This window comes from Carassius carassius, chromosome 45 (genome assembly GCF_963082965.1).
Source record: "Carassius carassius chromosome 45, fCarCar2.1, whole genome shotgun sequence".
NCBI classification, from domain to species: domain Eukaryota; kingdom Metazoa; phylum Chordata; class Actinopteri; order Cypriniformes; family Cyprinidae; genus Carassius; species Carassius carassius.
Window position 1 is genome coordinate 616,344 of NC_081799.1, and position 23,185 is coordinate 639,528.

At 39.0% G+C, this 23,185-nt stretch overlaps 1 protein-coding gene across 1 annotated transcript in view; it reads right to left on the reverse strand.

Moving 5' to 3' along the window:
- The window catches only part of LOC132126955 (multiple epidermal growth factor-like domains protein 10), a 135,456-nt gene that overhangs the window by 21,254 nt on the left and 91,017 nt on the right, over nt 1-23,185 (reverse strand). The window contains exons 9-12 of the mRNA XM_059538579.1: nt 10,875-11,049; nt 10,677-10,797; nt 9,172-9,335; nt 8,972-9,074 (exon numbers count right to left, since the gene is read on the reverse strand). Of these exons, the coding sequence (XP_059394562.1) occupies nt 8,972-9,074; nt 9,172-9,335; nt 10,677-10,797; nt 10,875-11,049 (563 nt within the window). The remainder of the gene's footprint in view (nt 1-8,971; nt 9,075-9,171; nt 9,336-10,676; nt 10,798-10,874; nt 11,050-23,185) is intronic.

Genomic DNA, 23,185 nt, shown 5'->3' on the forward strand with positions numbered 1-23,185 from the left:
AACACGTTTCAGGACCTACTCATTGTCGAAATCATACTCTAGATTTAATACTGTCACATGGAATTGATGTTGATAGTGTTGAAATTATTCAGCCAAGTGATGATATCTCAGATCATTATTTAGTTCTTTGCAAACTTCATATAGCCAAAATTGTAAATTCTACTTCTTGTTACAAGTATGGAAGAACCATCACTTCTACCACAAAAGACTGCTTTTTAAGTTATCTTCCTGATGTATCCAAATTCCTTAGCATATCCAAAACCTCAGAACAACTTGATGATGTAACAGAAACTATGGACTCTCTCTTTTCTAACACTTTAAATACAGTTGCTCCTTTACGCTTAAGGAAGGTTAAGGAAAACAGTTTGACACCATGGTATAATGAGCATACTCGCACCCTAAAGAGAGCAGCCCGAAAAATGGAGCGCAGCTGGAGGAAAACAAAACTAGAGGTATTTCGTATTGCTTGGCGGGAAAGTAACATATCCTACAGAAAAGCATTAAAAACTGCTAGATCCGATTAGTTTTCTTCTCTTTTAGAAGAAAACAAACATAACCCCAGGTATTTATTCAATACAGTGGCTAAATTAACGAAAAATAAAGCCTCAACAAGTGTTGACATTTCCCAACACCACAGCAGTAATGACTTTATGAACTACTTTACTTCTAAAATCGATACTATTAGAGATAAAATTGCAACCATTCAGCCGTCAGCTACAGTATCACATCAGACAGTGCACTATAGACCCCCTGAGGAACAGTTCCACTCATTCTCTACTATAGGAGAGGAAGAATTGTATAAACTTGTTAAATCATCTAAACCAACAACATGTATGTTAGACCCTATACCATCTAAGCTCCTGAAAGAGGTGCTTCCAGAAGTCATAGATCCTCTTCTGACTATTATTGATTCCTCATTGTCATTAGGATATGTCCCCAAAACCTTCAAACTGGCTGTTATTAAGCCTCTCATCAAAAAACCACAACTTGACCCCAAAGAACTAGTTAATTATAGACCAATCTCAAATCTCCCTTTTCTGTCCAAGATACTAGAAAAGGTGGTATCCACACAATTATATTCCTTCTTAGAGAAAAATGGTATATGTGAGGATTTCCAGTCAGGATTTAGACCGTATCATAGCACTGAGACTGCTCTTCTTAGAGTTACAAATGACCTGCTCTTATCATCTGATCGTGGGTGTATCTCTCTATTAGTTTTATTGGATCTTAGTGCTGTGTTTGACACAATTGACCACAACATTCTTCTGCATAGACTTGAACACTTTGTTGGCATCAGTGGAAGTGCGTTAGCATGGTTTAAATCGTACTTATATGACCGCCATCAGTTCGTAGCAGTGAATGAAGATGTATCCTATCGATCACAAGTGCAGTATGGAGTACCTCAAGGCTCAGTACTAGGGCCACTACTCTTCATGCTTTATATGTTACCCTTGGGAGATATCATCAGGAAACATGGTGTTAGCTTTCACTGTTATGCTGATGATACTCAGCTCTATATTTCTTTACGGCCCGGTGAAACACACCAATTTGTAAAATTAATTGAATTGCATAGTCGATATAAAAAACTGGATGACGAGTAATATCTTACTGCTAAATTCTGAAAAAACAGAGGTGTTAATTATAGGACCTAAAAACTCCGCTTGTAATAACCTAGAACACTGTCTAAGACTTGATGGTTGCTCTGTCAATTCTTCGTCATCAGTTAGGAACCTAGGTGTGCTATTTGATCGCAATCTTTCCTTAGAAAGCCACGTTTCTAGCATTTGTAAAACTGCATTTTGCCATCTAAAAAATATATCTAAATTACGGCCTATGCTCTCAATGTCAAATGCAGAAATGTTAATCCATGCATTTATGACCTCAAGGTTAGATTATTGTAATGCTTTATTGGGTGGTTGTTCTGCACGCTTAGTAAACAAACTACAGCTAGTCCAAAATGCAGCAGCAAGAGTTCTTACTAGAACCAGGAAGTATGACCATATTAGCCCGGTCCTGTCAACACTGCACTGGCTCCCTATCAAACATCGTATAGATTTTAAAATATTGCTTATTACTTATAAATGGCATACACATAACATACTAATATGCTTTTAATATCCAAATCCGTTAAAGGATTTTTAGGCTGCATTAATTAGGTAAACCGGAACCGGAAACCCTTCCCATAACACCCTATGTACTTGCTACATCATTAGAAGAATGGCATCTACGCTAATATTAGTCTGTTTCTCTCTTATTCCGAGGTCACCGTAGCCACCAGATCCAGTCTGTGTCCAGATCAGAGGGTCACTGCAGTCACCCGGATCCAGTACGTATCCAGACCAGATGCTGGATCAGCACCTAGAAAGGACCTCTACATCCCTGAAAGACAGCGGAGACCAGGACAACTAGAGCCCCAGATACAGATCCCCTGTAAAGACCTTGTCTCAGAGGAGCACCATTACAAGACCACAGGAAACAGATGATTCTTCTGCACAATCTGACTTTGCTGCAGCCTGGAATTGAACTACTGGTTTCGTCTGGTCAGAGGAGAACTGGCCCCCCAACTGAGCCTGGTTTCTCCCAAGGTTTTTTTCTCCATTCTGTCACCGATGGAGTTTCGGTTCCTTGCCGCTGTCGCCTCTGGCTTGCTTAGTTGGGGTCACTTCATCTACAGTGATATCGTTGACTTGATTGCAAATAAATGCACAGACACTATTTAAACTGAACAGAGATGACATCACTGAATTCAATGATGAACTGCCTTTAACTATCATTTTTCATTATTGACACTGTTTTCCTAATGAATGTTGTTCAGTTGCTTTGACGCAATGTATTTTGTTTAAAGCGCTATATAAATAAAGGTGACTTGACTTGACCTCAGGATTTGAGATTTTCTCAGAAAAAAAGAATGAAGCGCTTTATTCAGAAGAGATCATAAACATAAGTTAGTCTTTTTTAATGTATATACTTGTACTAGTTTTACTAGTTAGACTTTTTCCAAACTATAATTCCTGACTAAATGTATAATCAAGTGAAACATTATGAAGTTTCAATAACAATATACACTATACCATACAAATGTAAATAATAACAATATTAATATTCTCAGCTCTTTTCAACATAAATAATAATAATAATAATAATAATAATATATATATATATATATATATATATATATATATATATATATATATATATATATATATATATATATATATATATATATATATATATTAGTGGTGGGCCGTTATCGGGGGAGACTCTTATCACGCGATAAAAATAAATTTTCGCCGTTAATCTATTCTCAAAGTTGAGTTGGGAGCTGGTTAGTCGCGCTCTGTGTTCAGTGCGGAGAGAGAGAGAGAGAGAGAGAGAGAGAGAGAGAGAGAGAGAGAGACGCGTATCACGGACAGCGACACTGAACCGAGCTCTCTTCTGCAAAGTTCTCCTCGAAGTCCCTCCTGCACCTGAACGAACAAATACAAGTCGCTGTTTGAACAAACAAAAAGATGTGAAAGAGCCCAATTCAGTACCGCGGTATTCTGGTGTTCAGGGCTCACGCAGAGAAAGGCGTCTCTAAACACTTGAACATCGAATTTGCTTATTTTTGCTTTTGTGCCGACAAATACATACAAAATATGTCAAAATATCCACCTGGGAAATTATGCTCGAAAAAACTGTCAGTTATTTCTTAAGTGAAAGTAAACAGTTGAGGAAAAAAATGGGATGTGTATTATATTGGATGCGTTCATCGTCTCTTAAAGTGACCGCGCCTAATTTAGCTGCTAGCTGCTGTAATGTTAATCCAAGAAAATGAAAATCACTCACTGCTCTTGACTGAATTACTTTGTAGTTTTAACAGTCAAACCAAAAAGTATTCAGACACCAGATATAATTTTTGATATAGCAAAGCTGTTATAATGTGAGAAATGTTGAAGGTGTCTGAATAAATGTAGGTTTGATTGTATATTTCATTTTTACATTGAAGACTATCCAGTGCTATTTTAATTTTTTTATTATTTGGTTTCTGTACCTTGACACCTACAAACTTGAAAAAAAGCTTACACATTGCGTAAATAGCACAAATAAATAAAAATAAATGAACATACAAATTAAACAATTTCACCGGGTCCCCGCTGACCCCAGCTACGGCCCTGCTCACGCCTGCTGACCCCAGCTGACCCCTGCTGACCCCTGCTCACGCCTGTTTCACACATACTCCGTCTGCAGTGCGTATGCAGTCCGTGTGCGTTACGTATGTGGTGCAGCATGGACTCAATGTGCTTTCACACAGGACGTGTTTGCAGTCCGCTACTCAGTACGTAAACGATTGCAACTGGAATCCGTTAACATGGGTGCGTAAAAAAATTAGTTTTGTGTGACGAAGTATGTGTGAAACAGGTGTAAGGTTGTTTGCACCTTGTGCAATGTGGAATTAGTTTACAGCTTTCTCAAGCACTTTGTGATGCATTTTAGAAACAGGAGATGAGCCCCTTTTCTAATGCAACACCTAGCTTGATAAACCCCTTCTCAAAGACTTACTGTCTGTCAATTTTATTTAGGTAACACACATATTCTGAATGCCTCCGGCAGAATTCGAATGAGCCATTTTAATCTAGATTAATCTAGATTAATTTCAAGATCACAGTGAAATTAATCTAGATTTAAAAAATTAATCTATGCCCACCACTAATATATATATATATATATTTAGAAAATCAGATTGTTAAAAGTATTTCTCAAAGATTGTGTTACTGGAGTAATGATGCAAAAAATTCAGCTTTGAAAGTCAGCTTTTATTGTTCCTAATAAACTGTTTAACTGCACTCTCAAGTGAATATTAAATTATGTTGTGGGATAATTAAATATATTCTAAGTAAACTACAAACATAAAATTATATACATTTATTTTGTCCTCATTCTTTCTTGAAAAAACGTATACACAACCAACCGAGAGAACCGCAGCCTTATGAGGATTGTCAAGAAAAAAAGTTCAAGAATTTGAGTAAACTTCACAAGGAATGCACTGATGCTGGGGTCAAGGCATCAAGAGCCACCGCACACAGACGTGTCAAGGAATTTGACTACAGTTGTCGTATTCCTCTTGTTGCACAGTGAAACAAAGTCCTCTTTTCAGATGAGAGCAAGTTTTGTATTTCATTTGGAAACCAAGTTCCTAGAGTCTGGAGGAAGGGTGGAGAAGCTCATAGCCCAAGTTGCTTGAAGTCCAGTGTTAAGTTTCCACAGTCTGTGATGATTTTGTGTGATGTGAAGTTTGTCAAATAAACCTGGGCTTCCAGACCACCTCAGCAGTGCCACAAACTGATCACCTCCAGGCCACGCTGAACTGAGGCAGTAATTAAAGCAAAAGGAGCAACTACCAAGTATTGAGTACATGTACAGTAAATGAACATACTTTTCAGAAGGCCAAAAATTCACTAAAAATGTTTTTATTTTTTTATTTTTTTTTTGGTCTTATGAAGTATTCTAATTTGTTGAGATTTGGTGGGTTTTTGTTAAATGTTAGCCTAAATCATCACAATTAAAAGAACCAAAAACTTAAACTACTTACATTTATTCATTTAGCCGATGCTTTTATCCAAAGCGACTTACAATTGCTATATATGTCAGAGGTCGCACACCTCTGGAGCAACTAGGGGTTAAGTGTCTTGCTCAGGAACACATTGGTGTCTCACAGTGGATTCGAACCTGGGTCATTCGAACCAAAGGCATGTGTCTTATCCACTGCGCTAACACCACCTACTACTTCAGTCGGTATGCATTGAATTTATTTAATACATGAGTTTCACAATTTGAGCTGAATTACTGAAATAAATGAACTTTTTCGCAACATTCTAATTCATTGAGAAGCACCTGTATACATGTGGCAAGCGGTGCAAATAACAATAGCAGGAGAAGCCATTACTCACTGTGATTAATGAATGATTCTGACTTACCACTGTTGTTTGATGAACTTGTGAAAAATGGGGTGAGAGCGAAAAGAAACGAGGCGGAAGAAAAAAGAAAACTATAACAGATGCGAATAGAAATGCGGATGGAAACGTGATTGTCAAGCTAAATAGCTAACAAATGCTAACAAGCTATAGGCACGCTGCACTCATGATTTAAAATTTTAAATCGAAAGGTCAGATTAGTCAAATTAGATTGATATATAATATCGGATATATGGTGGGAATTAAGTTTATATTTGATCACTTTAGACAACAGAGTTTGAATTTATACACTTATCTTAACTCATACTTAGTCTACACTTCAAATTTGCACATAATATACCTGTACATACAATTTGAAAATTGTATATTGTTATTCCTTACCTACTCATTTGTATTTTTTTATTCTTTTATTATGTGTTTTATGTTGTGTCGCTGTCATTCTGTTGCACTGCGGAAGCTTCGGTCATGAAAACAAATTCCTCGTATGTGTAAACATACTGGCAATAAAGCTCATTCTGATTCTGATTCAGAGAGTGATAGTAAGATAGAGATTCAACAGAAAAGCAGAGCTACAATCACAAACCACTCTGCCAATCCTAGAACCAAATTACTCCTGAACCAGAAAAAAAAGTCAGAAGCATTTCACCTGGGCTAAGGAGAAAAATAACTGGACTGTTGCTCCACAGTCATTTTTTCAGATGAAAGTGAAGGGTAAAGTTTCTGAAGTCAGAGATGATTTGGGTGCCATGACGTCTGCTGGTAATGGTCTATTGTGTTTTATCAAGTCCAAAGTCAATGCCGCTATCTACCAGGAAATTTTGGAGCACTTTATGCCTCCATCTGCTGACAAGCTTTATGGAGATGCTAATATAATTTTGCAGTAGGACTCTAGCACCTGCCCACAGTGACACAACCACTTCCAAGTGGTTTGCTTACCATGATATTACAGTGCTTGATTGGCCAGCCAACTCACCTGACATGAGCCTCACAGAGAATCTATGGGGTACTGTGAAGAGGAAGATAAGTAACATCTGACAAACGGCCGCTATCAAAGCAACCTGAGCTCCAATAACACCTCAGCAGTGCCACAGACTGATCGACTCCATGCCACACTGAAGCAGTATTGAGTGTATAATTAATCTGCTTTGGAGATCTTGAACATTTATGTTTTGTAAATCTTTTTTTTTCTTTTTTTTATTGATCTTTGAGAAAATATTTGGATTTTTTAGATACCGAATTTTTTATTTTCCTAAGCTGTAAGTCATAACCATCAGAATTAAAACAAAAAAACTCTTGAGAAATTTTAGTCTGTGTGCAATGTATCTAAAATATAAGAAATCATTTTTTTATTAAATTACAAAAATAGAGAACTTTTCCATGATATTTATTTTAGTATTATAAGTTCATCTGCCATCCCATTCTGAAGTGCTGACTAGAATGAGGGAGCTTGAGATGGGATGTGATGGTGGAGAAAAGCTCAGTGACTCACAGTTTAGTAGTTAAGCTTTTAAATTTCTGAATTGACTGAGCTGTTTCATAAAATTATTTGCTGTTTTGAAGCACTGAAACTCCACCAGCTGCACCGTCTCAAAACTCAGACTAAGATGTATAATGACACCGATTACAAACTAATTACCAATTTTCAAGAAAGTGTCATCTATTACATGTAATCTGTAAATATTTAAATTAAATACCATTAAATTTGAAGTTTCAGTAGATGTTCATGTTCTACTGAAAGGACTAAATAATTAAGCTTCTCCAGAACTGTTTTGAACTTCATTTCGTATCCCTTCTTCATCTCCTAATGCATGCACACACACATACTGGCTCATAAAATGAACAATTAAAGTCAATCAAAAGTCCATGCTGCTGTAAAGAGCTTGATCACTGGAAGTGGCGGAAGACGTAAGCACAGAGCATGCTTATAATAAGCAGAACCATACTGCATGTTGGTGTGCTAATATACAGTAGTTATTGTTATAGTTATGGTTGTTGGTGTGAACTGGTCCTAACCCAGTGACCGTCAGGACAGATGATTACACGCGAGTCTGGAGCTCAGTCCGAGGGCTGAAGTGGCTCTGTGCTGCCAGAACTCAGACGAAAGCTCTTTTGAGAGTGAGTGTGTGTTGCTAGGAGCTGGAGATCATTCTAGTGCAGCGGCCCCGAGGAAAGCCGCCGAGGGCATCAGTATGCAGCCGGAGTCCGGCACAAACCCCAGGAATGTGTGGGAGAGAACACGACACGACATACAAACATAATGACACATCTACACAAACGCTGACATCACAAAATAAACATCTGCTCCCAACCCGTAAGAATGCTGGTAACCAAACTATTGCTTTTCCGCATTGACTTTCAAAGTATGGAAAAAAAATACTATCGAATTCAATGGTGTAGGTTATGTTCTGCTTTAGTTTTCCATGTGTTTCTGATTCAGTTCCTCGTTATTTTCCATGGCTTTTGATTAACTACTCTACACCAGTTTCAGTTCTCCCTGAATACTTCTCTAGTATTTAAGTCCTATGTTCTTCCCTGTTCCGTTGTCTGCAATTATTTGTGCTTATGTGGTCATGGATTTTCCTGTGGATTATTGTTAAATATTACTATGTTCCCTACTCCTTACGTGCGCTTACTTTTACACCCACTGCGTGACAAATGGGGACCCGCAAACATTTGGTTACAAACATTCTTCAAAATATCTTCTTTTGTAGGAAACCTGCAGGTTTGGATCAACTTGAGGGAGAGTAAATGATTTAGCTTTACCTTTAGCAGGATATTTGTGCTAATCAGTAATTAAATAAACATTTTCTACATGGTCATTAAAGAGGTTAGAAGCAGGACAAGTGGTTTTGGGTGAATGGGGTGGATGGACAGAGAGGCTGTAACCACATACATATGTAGGATTCAGAGTTTATGAACAGCCACCTTAAAGGCCACTAATCTGAGAACTGGCTTCTGCTGCTTTAGGCCAGCGGTGGGAAACAGCTTCTGAGAAGCATGAGGCTCAGCTGCTTTACCTGTCCATCCGGCCAGACAGCGGCAGTGTCCAGTCGAGGGGTGACACCCGTCTGCATGACTGCAGTCACAGCGCTCACCACAGGCCAGGCCATACGTCCCATCCTGCATCAGTCCACAACAGACAACAGATTCTCTTTTTTTTTCTTTTTTTTTCAAAAATATATATAGCTATGGGTGTTGATGTTGGAGGTAAGCTGACCTGACAGTGTTGATGGCAGCGGTCTCCTCTCCAGCCCGGGGTACAGGAGCAGCTCCCGTCCAGAGCGCTGCAGGCGGCTCCGTTCCCACACACACACGTCAGGTTACAGCCCAGACCCCACCAGCCGCTGGGGCAGTTGATGGAGCAGTCCACCCCGTGCCACCCTGACACCAAACACAAAACACCTTTATTTGTCTTCTGAGGAGGAACTCGTTTCTCACGGGTTTGGAACGACATGATAATGAGAAAATGATCACAGAATGTACACATTACTCTTTGTATTGTAAAAATCTTACAACAATACAAAGAGCAATTTTAAAAATGCATACAAGTATATAAATAAGATGCAAACAAGTATATAAATCATTTATCCAGAAATATAAAAGACATTTCTTTTAAATGTATAGCACAGTAATAAAGGCAGAAACGTGTGATAGGACAGAACAAGAAAGACTATTATTAATCTTTGATTGGGTAGAAAAGTATTATAATACTAAAGGCACCAAAGCGCTTATACACATCCTGTGCTCAGAATGATGAGCTTGAAACAACACAGAGTCACAGTGTGCAGCTGCACAGTCCTCTGAGTCCCAGAGAAGAGTTACAACACAAGCTGTTCATCTCGAGTTCATCTTCAGTTCTCTCTTCACAGCAGTTCAGTCACTGTACTGTATGAGTAAATGAATTACTCCGGGATATTGGTTCATTTCGACTCAGTGTCAGCCATGTTAAAAAAGTGAATAACTTAAGTTATTTGTGGATAAATGCTTACTGGAGACGCGAACCAGTTCAAACGATTCACTGAGAAGAACCGGTTAAATCAAACGATTCATTCGTGAACCGGACATCACTAGTACAAAAGGAGGAAATATTGATTCGTAGTGTATTAAATCTGTGCGTTAGTTTAATGAGCCTTTTCTATGAACAGTTTTAAACCTCAGTTACTGTGCGCTCTTGAAGAGAGTATCATGGTTTTGACTGTAGTAACCAAACACAACACACAGTTTGATCGATGAATGAGGGATGACAGACAGCAGCAGAGAGAAGAGTTTATGTGAACTGAATTTAATGACTTCAATATTATTCTGTACCTCACATTGAACTATGAAACAGCTTCAGAACACTTGAAATATAGTGCACAAAAACATTTTGGTTCTTTATAGTGTTTTTGTGCCTTTCGATGGGGCTCAAAAATAACACAGAATAGTATACGCACATAATATTGGATTTGAATTGGTCTCGTCTGACGATACCCGATCTGCAGAAAATGCCTCCCTACAAATAACCATTGTATTTTGATAATGTTGTCAGAACACTTATGAGGCGTTGATAGTGTTTCCTATGCAGTGATGTTAGCCGATCATAATAGCGGCTGATTACTGACAAGCCTTAAAGGACACACCCCTGAAAATGATCATTTTCCCACTTTTCCTCAAGAAACATAAAAAAATAATAAAAGTAGATGTCATGAGTCCTTCAAAAGAGCGGGGTCTGAGGTAAATCACCTGCTTGACAGGAGCAGGATCCATCGATGGGTGAGCAAGCAGCTGCGTTCTTACAGGAGCACACTGAGCTGCAGTTGATGCCGTGGCTGCCGGCGGGACAGGGAGAGGAGCAATCTGAGCCCTGCAGACACACCACACATTAGTGTTTGACTCCAGCACACACACACACAAACGCAGAGTGTCTTTCTGAAGCTGTACCTTGAATCCGGGTGCGCAGACACACTTCCCGTTCACGCTGTGGCAGTCGGCTCCGTTTTGACAGGCGCAGATCTGCTGACATGCCTCGCCGTATAAACCAGGAGCACACGTCTCATTACAGTACAAGCCCGACCAGCCCGGGCTGCACAAACACTCGCCCGACATGGGGTGACAGCTGAGAGAGACACACACACCATTCACTGCAGCTGCTGCTGGCACCAAACACAGCCATCTCCATATCTGACATTAACCATTATTCAAGCATCTCTGAAGACTGCAACATATAATCATTAGTGTTAATAGTGTTCACCGTCTGTTTGATTACAGGACATTAACTAACTACATGATTATTACCATACATTTCTGCCATATGGACAACAGCTTGAGATAGTCACCACTTATAAGCTGTTACTAAATATAATGTAGAGAGATTCATTTTCTGTGAAGCTGACAATTTGCATTGTGAAAAGTGCTATACAAATAAACTTGAATTGAATTTCATATTTCAGTCATTTACAGTTTGTTTCAACTGCTTGCACACAAAATCTTTACTTGTCACACAGTTTCTGAAAGCTGCACTCAAACAGCAGAAGAGCACACACCACATCTGCAAAACCAGACACTTATTCTCTAACTTTGAGACAGTTTTAAATTTCATAAAACACTTTTTGCAAAACACAACACACAATTCTCTATGTAACACACACAAATCTAACAGGAATTAATATTATGGCAAAGGTGTTTCCAAATGTTTGCTTTTGAGATGTGTTTGTAATATTTTGAATGCAGTGCTTAGTTTTGCAAGAGGTAAGGAATTTTGCATTTTGTGTGCAATTCTTGGATGTTTAAATAATTTGTGTAAGCTGTTGGAAAAAACGTAATTCCTGTTTATTCCTGCTGTGTTATTTGGCCAGAAATTATATTTGGATTATTAAACTGCTGCCAGTTCATTCAACAACCAGTAGTTGTTCTCATGGGTTTAGTCTTCACAAGAATAAAATCTTCACACGGTCTTTACAAGAATCATCTGAACGGAGTAAAACAATCAAACAACAAAAACAGTCTTTGCAGCTTTACTTTTAAGTGGACTCAACACTCATGGAGTTTCTCATGGTCATTTTTAGGAAACAATTATTTTGAATAATAATTGCTTTGAACTGTTTTGAAAGATTTCTATTTTTAATTCTAATTATTAAAACAAGGAAGAGAGATGTACATTATTATTGAATTAATACATTTGTACAAACAACTATTATTTGATAATGGTAATTATTAGGGATGCACCGATACCGATACCGATACCCGATGCTGAGCTCCTGTACTCGTACTCATACTCGTTAAAATCCCCCGATACCAAACACCAATACCACACAGCACGTGATAAGTGCCATATTCAGACAAAGAAACACCAAAAACAAACAACAGACAGCAGAATTTAGTTATAAGAGATTAAGGTTGTCTACGTATGATATCTATGCTATGATGAACCATAAAGCAAAACTATGAACAAAAAAAGTAACAAAAACTTTAAAATATTATTTAATAGGCATAATTAAGTGTGAAAACAACCAAAGGATATACAGTTAAACCAAAAATTAGATAATTAGATAAAATTAGAAATCAGAGACCAGATATACATTTTTTTACTAGTGGGTGCAGGACACTATAGTTCATTTATGTAAATGAGGATAGCAAAATAAAGTAAACTGTGACAAAGTATACCCAAAAACTCTTCAAACAGTGGACTACCAGTAAAACTGATACAAATTTGGGACCAAAAATTATTCAGACCAAGTCTGTGGAAAAAATTGAAGTTCAGGTTTGCATGAAGCTGGATGAACGCATGCCCAGGAAACTACAGACTAAGAGTTAAGGCTAAGAGTTGCCCAACTAAGTATTGATAGTTGTGTAGATACTGTCATACTAACAGCTGTCTGAATAATTTTTGGTTGATTGTAATCCATTACATACCTTTCTATCAAAGTTATCAAACATCAAGATGAATTTGTCCTGACACAGTTTAACTATGAGTTCTTGTCATATTTTATTACCATCTTCTAAACTATAGAGAATAAACTGTGATAATGTGTGATGTGGAAGGTCTAAATAAATTTTGGTTTTACTGTATCTATTTAATAAATTACAGTAAGTTAACCAGCTAACATTATACTTTTTTTTTTGGTTTCTGTACCCAATATATAAAAAAAATACAAATGCAATAAAAATATCGGTATCGGTACTCTGTATCGACAAGTACCAAAAATAAAAAGAATCCGTATCGGGCGAGTTCTGGAAAAAGTTGTATCTGTGCATCCCTAGAAATTATTTTATTTTATTTTTGGTAATGGTATTTCATTTTATTACTGTACAAGTAACAATACTAATCCATCTAAATCATCAGTTTTAAATGTTTGTTTTAACTCTGAAGCTTTTATTTTGGTGGGGAAATGCAGGAAAATCTTTAGGTCTATGTTTAATTGGTAACAGAACAGAACAAATTCAAATGGCAATTTAAATGTTAGAAATTATGTGAATGTAAAAAGAAAGTGATCCTGGCACATATAGCACTGTACAAATGAAGAGAAGATGGTTGAAGGAGGTCACAGAATATGAGGAGCAGGTCTAAAGTAAACAGAAAAAAACTGAATTAGCCTTTAAATATAGATGTTCATATCTAAATGTGGCTGTGTTCACTTTGATGCATTAAACAATGTGTAATGACGAGGACTGAAGATGGAGCGCAGCTGGAGAAAAAATAGAGGTATTTTGTATTGCTTGGTGGGAAAGTAGCCTATCTTACAGAAAAGCATTAAAAACGGCTAGACCTGATCACTTCTCTTCTCTTTTAGAAGAAAACAAACAATCCCAGATATTTATTCAATACAGTCGCTAAACTAATGAAAAATAAAGCATAAACAGGTGTTGATATTTCCCAACACCACAGCAGTAATGACTTTATGAACTACTTTACTTCTAAAATCGATACTATTAGAAATAAAATTGCAACCATTCAGCCGTCAGCTACAGTATCACATCAGACAGTGCACTATAGACCCCCTGAGGAACAGTTCCACTCATTCTCTACTATAGGAGAGGAAGAATTGTATAAACTTGTTAAATCATCTAAACCAACAACATGTATGTTAGACCCTATACCATCTAAGCTCCTGAAAGAGGTGCTTCCAGAAGTCATAGATCCTCTTCTGACTATTATTAATTCCTCAGTGTCATTAGGATATGTCCACAAAACCTTTAAACTGGCTGTTATTAAGTGTGACAAGTGGGGCGGGGCCGAGAGACGTGGGAACAGGAGCGAGGCCGGTAATTAGGAAGTTTTTATTGTTACATTAAGCCTCTCATAAAAAGAAACACAACTAGACCCCAAAGAACTAGTTAATTACAGACCGATCTCGTATCTCACTTTTCTGTCCAAGATACTAGAAAAGGTAGCATCCTCACAATTATATTCCTTCTTAGAGAAAAATAGTATCTGTGAGGATTTCCAGTCAGGGTTTAGACCATATCATAGTACTGATTGACTGATATCACAATTGACCACAACATTAACTTGAATAGATTAGAACACTTTGTTGGCATTAATGGGAGTGCATTAGCATGGTTCAAATCGTACTTATCTAACCGACAACAATTTGTTGCAGTGAATCAAAGAGGTATCATATCGATCACAAGTGCAGTATGGAGTAACTCAATGCTGAGTACTAGGGCCGTTACTTTTCACGCTTTACATGTTACCCCCTGGCAGATATCATCAGGAAGCACGGTGTTAGCTTTCACTGTAATGCTGTGCTATGCAACTCTATATTTCTTCGCGGCCCAGAAAAACAATAATTTGACAAACTAACAGAATTCATAATCTGTATATTTATTAGTATCTATTAGTATATCATTTTAGTATCTGGCACTGATGCAAGATGGTGGCTTTCGTGATGTGTTCTGCAGTTGTTTTTATTAGTTTGCCCTGTCTTTAGTTATATTCCTGCAATCAGTTTCACCAGAGATAAATTGCTGGACATTCTGCACCACACATCGCCGATATATTACTGGTTTTCGACTATTCTGATGTTTTGCTGGACATTTTTGTCGGTGGAGCAGTTGCGCTGATCACACGCTTCAGGAACTGCAAATGGGGGAAAAGAGCCGGGGCACTTGTGAAACTCAGAAAGCGCAAATTTCATTGCCTAGCATCCATCTGGCAAACCTCCGCTCTCTACCCAGTAAAACAGACGAACTCCTTCTGCTGTCCTGGACAAATAAGGATTTCTCACACTCTGCTGCTCTGTGTTTCACAAAAACTTGGCTAAACAATGCCAAGCCAGACAGCGTGCTCCATCTGCTGGGCTTTCAGGTGTTCAGAGTGGACCGCGATGCATAATCAATGGGGAAATCGCGTGGCGGCAGAACATGCTTTTACATCAAAGAAAGGTGTTGTACAACTGTAACAGTGTTAAATATGTGCTGTTCAGATCTAGAAACACTCGACATTAATTGCAAGCCTTTCTATTCCCCACGGGAGTTTCAGTCGTTCATTCTCGTGAATATTTACATTCCTCCTCAAGAGCACGTGAGCCTGGCTTTACAGAAACTTGCTGATCAGATCACAGAGACAGAACAACAACACCCGGACTCTGTTTTGATCACTCTTGGGGACTTTAATAAAGCAAATCTCTCCCGTGAACTGCCAAAATACAGACAGCACATCACATGTCCCACATGTCTCTACAGTAATATATTGGATCACTGTTGCACCATAATAAAGAATGCATATCACCCTGTTCCGCGGGCAGCTTTGGGGCACTCAGATCGCCTTATACCGTTTGGTTAATCTTATACCTACCTACAGGCAGAAACTAAAATCAGCTAAACCTGTAAGAAAGGCTGTAAAAAGATGGACTAATGAAGGAGAGCAGGATTTACAAACTTGTTTTGACTGAAGCTGCTGCCACTGATCTGGATGAACTCACAGATACTGTAACATCTTATGTCAGTTTCTGTGAAGACATTGTGCATTCCTAGCAGGAATCATCTAACTTACAACAATGACAAACCATGATTCACTGCAAAACTCAGACAGCTCCATCAGGCCAAAGAAGTTGTTTACAGGAAGAGGGACAATGTCCTGTATAAACAGCCTAAATACACACTTGAAAAGGAGATCAGAGTAGTAAAGAGGAACTATTCTCTTCCAGCAACTCAGCATCAGTGTGGAAAAGTCTGAAGGAGATCACCAACTACAAGACACCATCCCCCAGCACTGTGGAGAATCAACAACTGGCACACGATCTGAATGAGTTTTTCTGCAGGTTCGTAAAAATACCCAACACCTGCCCTGAACACCTCTCCACAAAACCATTCATACCATTCACACCTCCTGCAACCCCCCTCTCCCCCACACCTGCAATTCAGATCAGCGAGGATGAGGTGCGCCAGGTCTTCCTGAAGCAGGAAAGGAAAAAAGCACCAGGCCCAGATAGTGTTACACCAGCGTGTCTGAAATCCTGTGCTGACCAGCTGGCCCCCATCTTCACACGGATCTTCAACAGATCACTGGAGCTGTGCGAAGTCCCCATCCCAAAGATATCCAAAATTACAGGACTAAATGACTACAGGCCTGTGGCTCTAACATCTGTGGTCATGAAGTCATTTGAAAAACTGGTGCTGGCCCACCTGAAAGACCCTTACTGGATTCTCTTCAGTTTGCCTACAGAGCAAACAGGTCTGTGGACAATGCAGTAAACACTGGATTGCATTATGTTCTCCAACAACTAGAAAGACCAGGGACTTATCCGTGGCCGTGGCCACCGTGGCCACCAGATCCAGTCTGTGTCCAGATCAGAGGGTCACTGCAGTCACCCGGATCTAGTACGTATCCAGACCAGATGGTGGATCAGCACCTAGAAAGGACCTCTACATCCCTGAAAGACAGCGGAGACCAGGACAACTAGAGCCCCAGATACAGATCCCCTGTAAAGACCTTGTCTCAGAGGAGCACCAGGACAAGACCACAGGAAACAGATGATTCTTCTGCACAATCTGACTTTGCTGCAGCCTGGAATTGAACTACTGGTTTCGTCTGGTCAGAGGAGAACTGTCCCCCCAACTGAGCCTGGTTTCTCCCAAGGTTTTTTTCTCCATTCTGTCACCGATGGAGTTTCGGTTCCTTGCCGCTGTCGCCTCTGGCTTGCTTAGTTGGGGACACTTCATCTACAGCGATATCGTTGACTTGATTGCAAATAAATGCACAGACACTATTTAACTGAACAGAGATGACATAACTGAATCCAATGATGAACTGCCTTTAACTATCATTTTTGCATTATTGACACTGTTTTCCTAATGAATGTTGTTCAGTTGCTTTGACGCAATGTATTTTGTTTAAAGCGCTATATAAATCAAGGTGACATTGACATTGACTTATGTGAGGATCCTGTTTGTGGACTTCAGCTATGCCTTTAACCCTATCATTCCAAACCTCCTCCTGCCCAAACTAACTCAGCTCTCTGTGCCCACCTCCATCTGTCAGTGGATCAACAGCTTCCTGACAGACAAGCAGCAGCTAGTGAGGCTGGGAAAATACACATCCAGCACCCGTACAATCAGCACCGGAGCTCCCCAGGGCTGTGTTCTCTCCCCAGTGCTTTTCTCCCTCTACACATCTAAAGACCCCTCTGTCAAGCTCCTGAAGTTTGCAGACGGGACAACATTCACCGGCCTCATTCAGGACGGTGAGGAGTCTGGATACAGACAGGAGGTTAAAGAGCTGGCTATCTGCTGCAGTCTCAACAACCTGGAGCTCAACACACTCAAAATAGTGGAGATGATCATGGACTTCAGGAGAAACCCCCCTGCTCTCCCATCACTAACCATCATGAACAGCACTGTGACTGCACTGGAGTCATTCAGGTTCCTGGGCACCACTATCTCTCAGGACCTGAAATGGGACATTCACATTGACTCCATTGTGAAAGAGGCCCAGCAGAGGTTGTACTTCCTTCGCCAGCTGAGGAAGTTTAACCTGCCACAGGATCTGCTGAAACAGTTCTACTCTGCCATCATTGAGTCTGTCTTCTGCACTTCAGTTACTGTCTGGTTCAGCTCAGCTACCAAATCTGAACTCAGAAGAATAAAGAGGATAGTCTGGCACAACCCTTCCTTTTCTTTAAGAACTGTACTCATCCAGAGTGAGCAAAATGGCTGACAAAATCACTCTGGACCCCTCACATCCAACACACTTCCTCTTTGAACTGTTGTCATCCGGTCGACGCTACAGAGCACTGAACACCAGAACGACCAGACACAGGAACAGTTTCTTCCCTCAGGCAATCCATTTCATGAACACTTGACAATAACTGTGGAACTCAAAACACTATTTATTCACATAGATTTATTTAACACATACTTAGTCTACACTTCAAATTTGTACATAATATACCTGTACGTACATACAAAACTGTCTAATGTAATATACCTGCACATACAATTTGAAAATTGTATTATTCATTACTTGTTCTAATTTGTATTCTTTTATTATCTGTGTAAAAACTCTGCTTGTAATAACCTAGAACACTGTCTAAGACTTGATGGCTGCTCTGTCAAATTCTTCGTCATCAGTTAGGAACCTAGGTGTGCTACTTTATAGCAATCTTTCCTCTGAAAGCCACATTTCTAGCATTTGTAAAACTGCAATTTTTTATCTCAAAAATATATCTAAATTATGACCTATGCTCTCAATCTCAAATGCAGAAATGTTAATCCATGCGTTCATGACCTTAAGGTAAGATAACTGTCATGTTTTATTGGGTGGTTGTTCTGCACGCTTAGTAAACAAACTACAGCTAATCCAAAATGCAGCAGCTAGAGTTCTTACTAGAACCAGGAAGTATGACCATATTAGCCCGGTCCTGTCAACACTGCACTTGCTCCCTGTTAAACATCGTATAGATTTTTAAATATTGCTTATTACTTATTAAGCCCTGAATGGTTTGGCACCTCAGTATTTGAACGATTTCTTATTACATAATAGTCCCCCATGTCCGCTGCATTCTCAAAACTCAGGCAATTTGATAATATACCTAGAATATCAAAATCAACTGCGTGTGGCAGATCCTTTTCCTATTTAGCACCCAAACTCTGAAATAATCTACCTAACATTGTTCAATTAGGAAAACCTCAACATGGGAACACTTCCCATAACACACAATGTACTTGCTACATCGTTAGAAGAATGGCATCTACGCTAATATTTGTCTGTTTCTCTCTTGTTCCGAGGTCACCGTAGCCACCAGATCCAGTCTGTATCCAGATCAGAGGGTCACTGCAGTCACCCGGATCCAGTACATATCCAGACCAGATGGTGGATCAGCACCTAGAAAGGACCTCTACAGCCCTGAATGTCAGGGGAGACCAGGACAACTAGATGAGCCCCAGACACAGATCCACAGTCAAGACCTTGTCTCCTAGATGGCCACCGGAACAAAACCACAGGAAACAGGTGATTCTTCTCAATCTGGTTCCTTGCCGCTGTCGCCTCTGGCTTGCTTAATTGGGGACACTTAACTTCCAGCGATATCATTAACTTGATTGCAAAGATACTACAGGTGGTGGTCATATAATTATAATAACATCAAAAAGTTAATTTATTTCACTAATTCCATTCAAAAAGTGAAATTGTATATTATATTCATTCATTACACACAGACTGATACACTTCAAATGTTTATTTCTTTTAATTTTGATGTTTATAACTGACAACTAAGGAAAATCCCAAATTTAGTATCACAGTAAATTAGAATATTGTGAAAAGGTTCAATATTGAAGACACCTGGTGCCACTAATTAACTAATTAACTCAAAACACCTGCAAGCCTTTAAATGGTCTCTCAGTCTAGTTCTGTAGGCTACACAATCATGGGGAAGACTGCTGACTTGACAGTTGTCCAAAAGACGACCATTGACACCTTGCACAAGGAGGGCAAGACACAAAAGGTCATTGCAAAAGAGGCTGGCTGTTCACAGAGCTTTGTGTCCAAGCACATTAATAGAGAGACAAAGAGAAGGAAAAGATGTGGTAGAAAAAAAGTGTACAAGCAATAGGGATAACTGCACCCTGGAGAGGATTGTAAAACAAACCCCATTAAAAAATGTGGGGAAGATTCACAAAGAGTGGACTGCAGCTGGAGCCAGTGCTTCAAGAACCACTACACACAGATGTATGCAAGACATGGGTTTCAGCTGTCGCACTCCTGGTGTCAAGACACTCTTGAACAACAGACAGCATCAGAAGCATCTCGCTTCAGAAAGGACTGGACTGCTGCTGAGTGGACCACAGTTATGTTCTCTGATGAAAGTAAATTTAGCATTTCCTTTGGACATCAGGGTCCCAGAGTCTGGAGGAAGAGAGGAGAGGCACACAATCCACGTTGCTTGAGGTCCAGAGAAAAGTTTCCACAGCTTCCAAAGCTTCCAGTACCTGGTTTAAGGACCATGGTATCCCTGTTCTTAATTGGCCAGCAAACTCGCCTGACCTTAACCCCATAGAAAATCTGTGGGGTATTTGGAAGAGGAAGATGCAATACGCCAGACCCAAGAATGCAGAAGAGCTGAAAGCCACTATCAGAGCAACATGGGCTCTCATAACACCTGAGCAGTGCCACAGACTGATCGACTCCATGCCACGCCGCATTGCTGCAGTCATTCAGGCAAAAGGAGCCCCATCTAAGTATTGAGTGCTGTACATGCTCATACTTTTCATTTTCATACTTTTTAGTCAAGATTTGGCCAAGAACTCTAAAAATCCTTTCTTTGTATTGGTCTTAAGTTACATTCTAATTTTCTGAGATACTGAATTTGGGAGTTTCCTTAGTTGTCAGTTATAATCATCAAAATAAAAAAATAAAAAATAAACATTTGAAATATATAAATCTGTGTGTAATGAATGAATATAATATACAAGATTCACTTTTTGAATGGAATTAGTGAAATAAATCAACTTTTTGATGATATTATAATTCTGTGACCAGCACCTGTATTTAAAGTGAACTGAGCTGGATGAGTACATTAGTGATGGGATTTATGGCTCTTTGAGGGGATCCGGATCTTCGCGATCCGTTCCTTTCAAAGAGCTGTTCAAAAGAACAGCTCTTTTGGCTCTTTTTAAATATTTAGTCAGTTTTAAGAAGCCAGCTTGGAGGCATCTCAGTTTATCCTGGAAATAATCACTGGGAGGAATGATGAGGTGAGATTTGTAGTCAAATAATTAAAACTCAGATATCACACACCAATATCTGAGTTTGAATTATTCTGAAATATTGATTATTACCTCGTTTGTCATGTGTGGACTATATTCCATAGGGTTGCACAAATCCCTCTGCTTAGACAGTGACATCACTATTTTGGATTTACCTTTATTACAAAATGTGTGTGTGTGTGTGTGTGTGTGTAAAGCTACGTTGACTTATGTTATTCATACAATATCTACTCAAATAAACATCAAAAACAAAGCCGGCTGCAATGAATTTCTGTGCAAAACAGCTTTTACTACAAACACTTCCACACAAGAACATTTTGATAGAAAACAAAAAATATTTAAAGTAGATAAAATTAGAATAAATAAAATGGAAATGTCTACATACTATTACTACTGTAAACTTTGCAAATAGGACATCAGCCCCTTCAAGTCAATGAACAATAACAAAGTGGGCTGCAATGAACATGCACAACTAATAACTAATATCATCACGCTATAAAGGGTTGGCCTGCGCTGGGTGCGCCCCTCCCCCTATAACTGTTCTGTCTCGCGGAGGAGCTCATTTGTGTGCATCTGTGTGAAACACGCATAGGAAAAAAGAACGGCTCCCCTCCAGCCGCGACTCGGCTCCCATCGTTCATGTTTATGAGCCGTTCAAAAGAATCGGTTCGTTCGCGAACGTCACAACTCTAGAGTACATCACTGAATTCAATGATGAACTGCCTTTTTGCATTATCAATGCACAAATTCCTATTTAATGCTTTTCAGTTGCTTTGACACAATCTGTATTGTTAAAAGCGCTATTTAAATAAAGGTGACTTGACTTATACAGTGCTTTAAGTATGTTAATATCAGATCATATTGTTCCATTGACAGCCACTGAGTTCTTTATATATGAGATGAAGTTTCTTCATTATTTGATGCTGGTGTTAATGAGTCTATACTGTCCAGTACCTGTGTACAGAGCAGCTGTGAAGAGTGTGTGGTGTGTCATCTGTGCACATCTGTCTGATCTTAACACACAACTACTTCAGAAAATACAGAAAAACACACACACCAACCTCAGCAACCTGTCACAGCTAACCTATTTCAGTGGCCACTCAGGTAAGCTTGAGTTTATTTTAAGCAAACTTTTTTTTCTTTTATTCTTGTTAAGCGACTGCAAATCAAAACGTACAAAAAGTGACATAAGGAATCTGACATACATCTGAAGCCACTCCCCTGTATCTCTTGCACCAAATTAAAAGAGTTAACAGTGAAAGAATTGCACAGCTTTTGCTTGCAAATCATTTATTACATTTATTTTATATGAATTATATTATATCTTTAATATATTATACATAATAAGCTTTAATTCAAACAAATATAAAACACATACATAAAAAAAAAAGCTTTAGAATATATAATGCTTTAAACAGCTAGACTTTTCTTTTAAGGTCTTTGTAAACCTTTATAACTCAAATAAATAGATTTGACTTGATTAACTTGCATTAAGTCAGGGTCCGTATTCACAAAACATTTCATCTTACCACTAAGAGTTCTCCTAAATACCAGTAAAAGTTTTAGCTAAGGGTTTTCACTTAAAGGTGCCATAGAAAGCAAAAATTACTTTTATAACACAGTTGTGTGGCCACAGTGTGTGAAAACTACCAGCCTATAATGGTAAAAATCCACTCACTCATTGTTTTATCATTCAATTAATTATAATCAGTCTCTCCACACTAGCAGTTACAGATTTCTCACTGCTAGGATAACATATTCGGTGAAAGTCCCACGCATTTGTGATGCTCTCTGCCCTATTAACATAGCCATTCTCATGATGAAACAGTCAAGTCCGCCATTACGGTTTTCTTGCTGTAGCTGCTGGAGATACAATGTCAGCACCAAAGAGCCATTAAAAGTGTTCTGTGATGAGATGCACCAACAAACATAGGAGTCTCCATAGACCACTGAGGACAAGGTGGTTAACTTTCATTTTAGAAAGGTAATGTCCCGGGGAAAAAACTGAAAAGTCCTATACATTTGTGCAAACATTTTACAGCGGACTG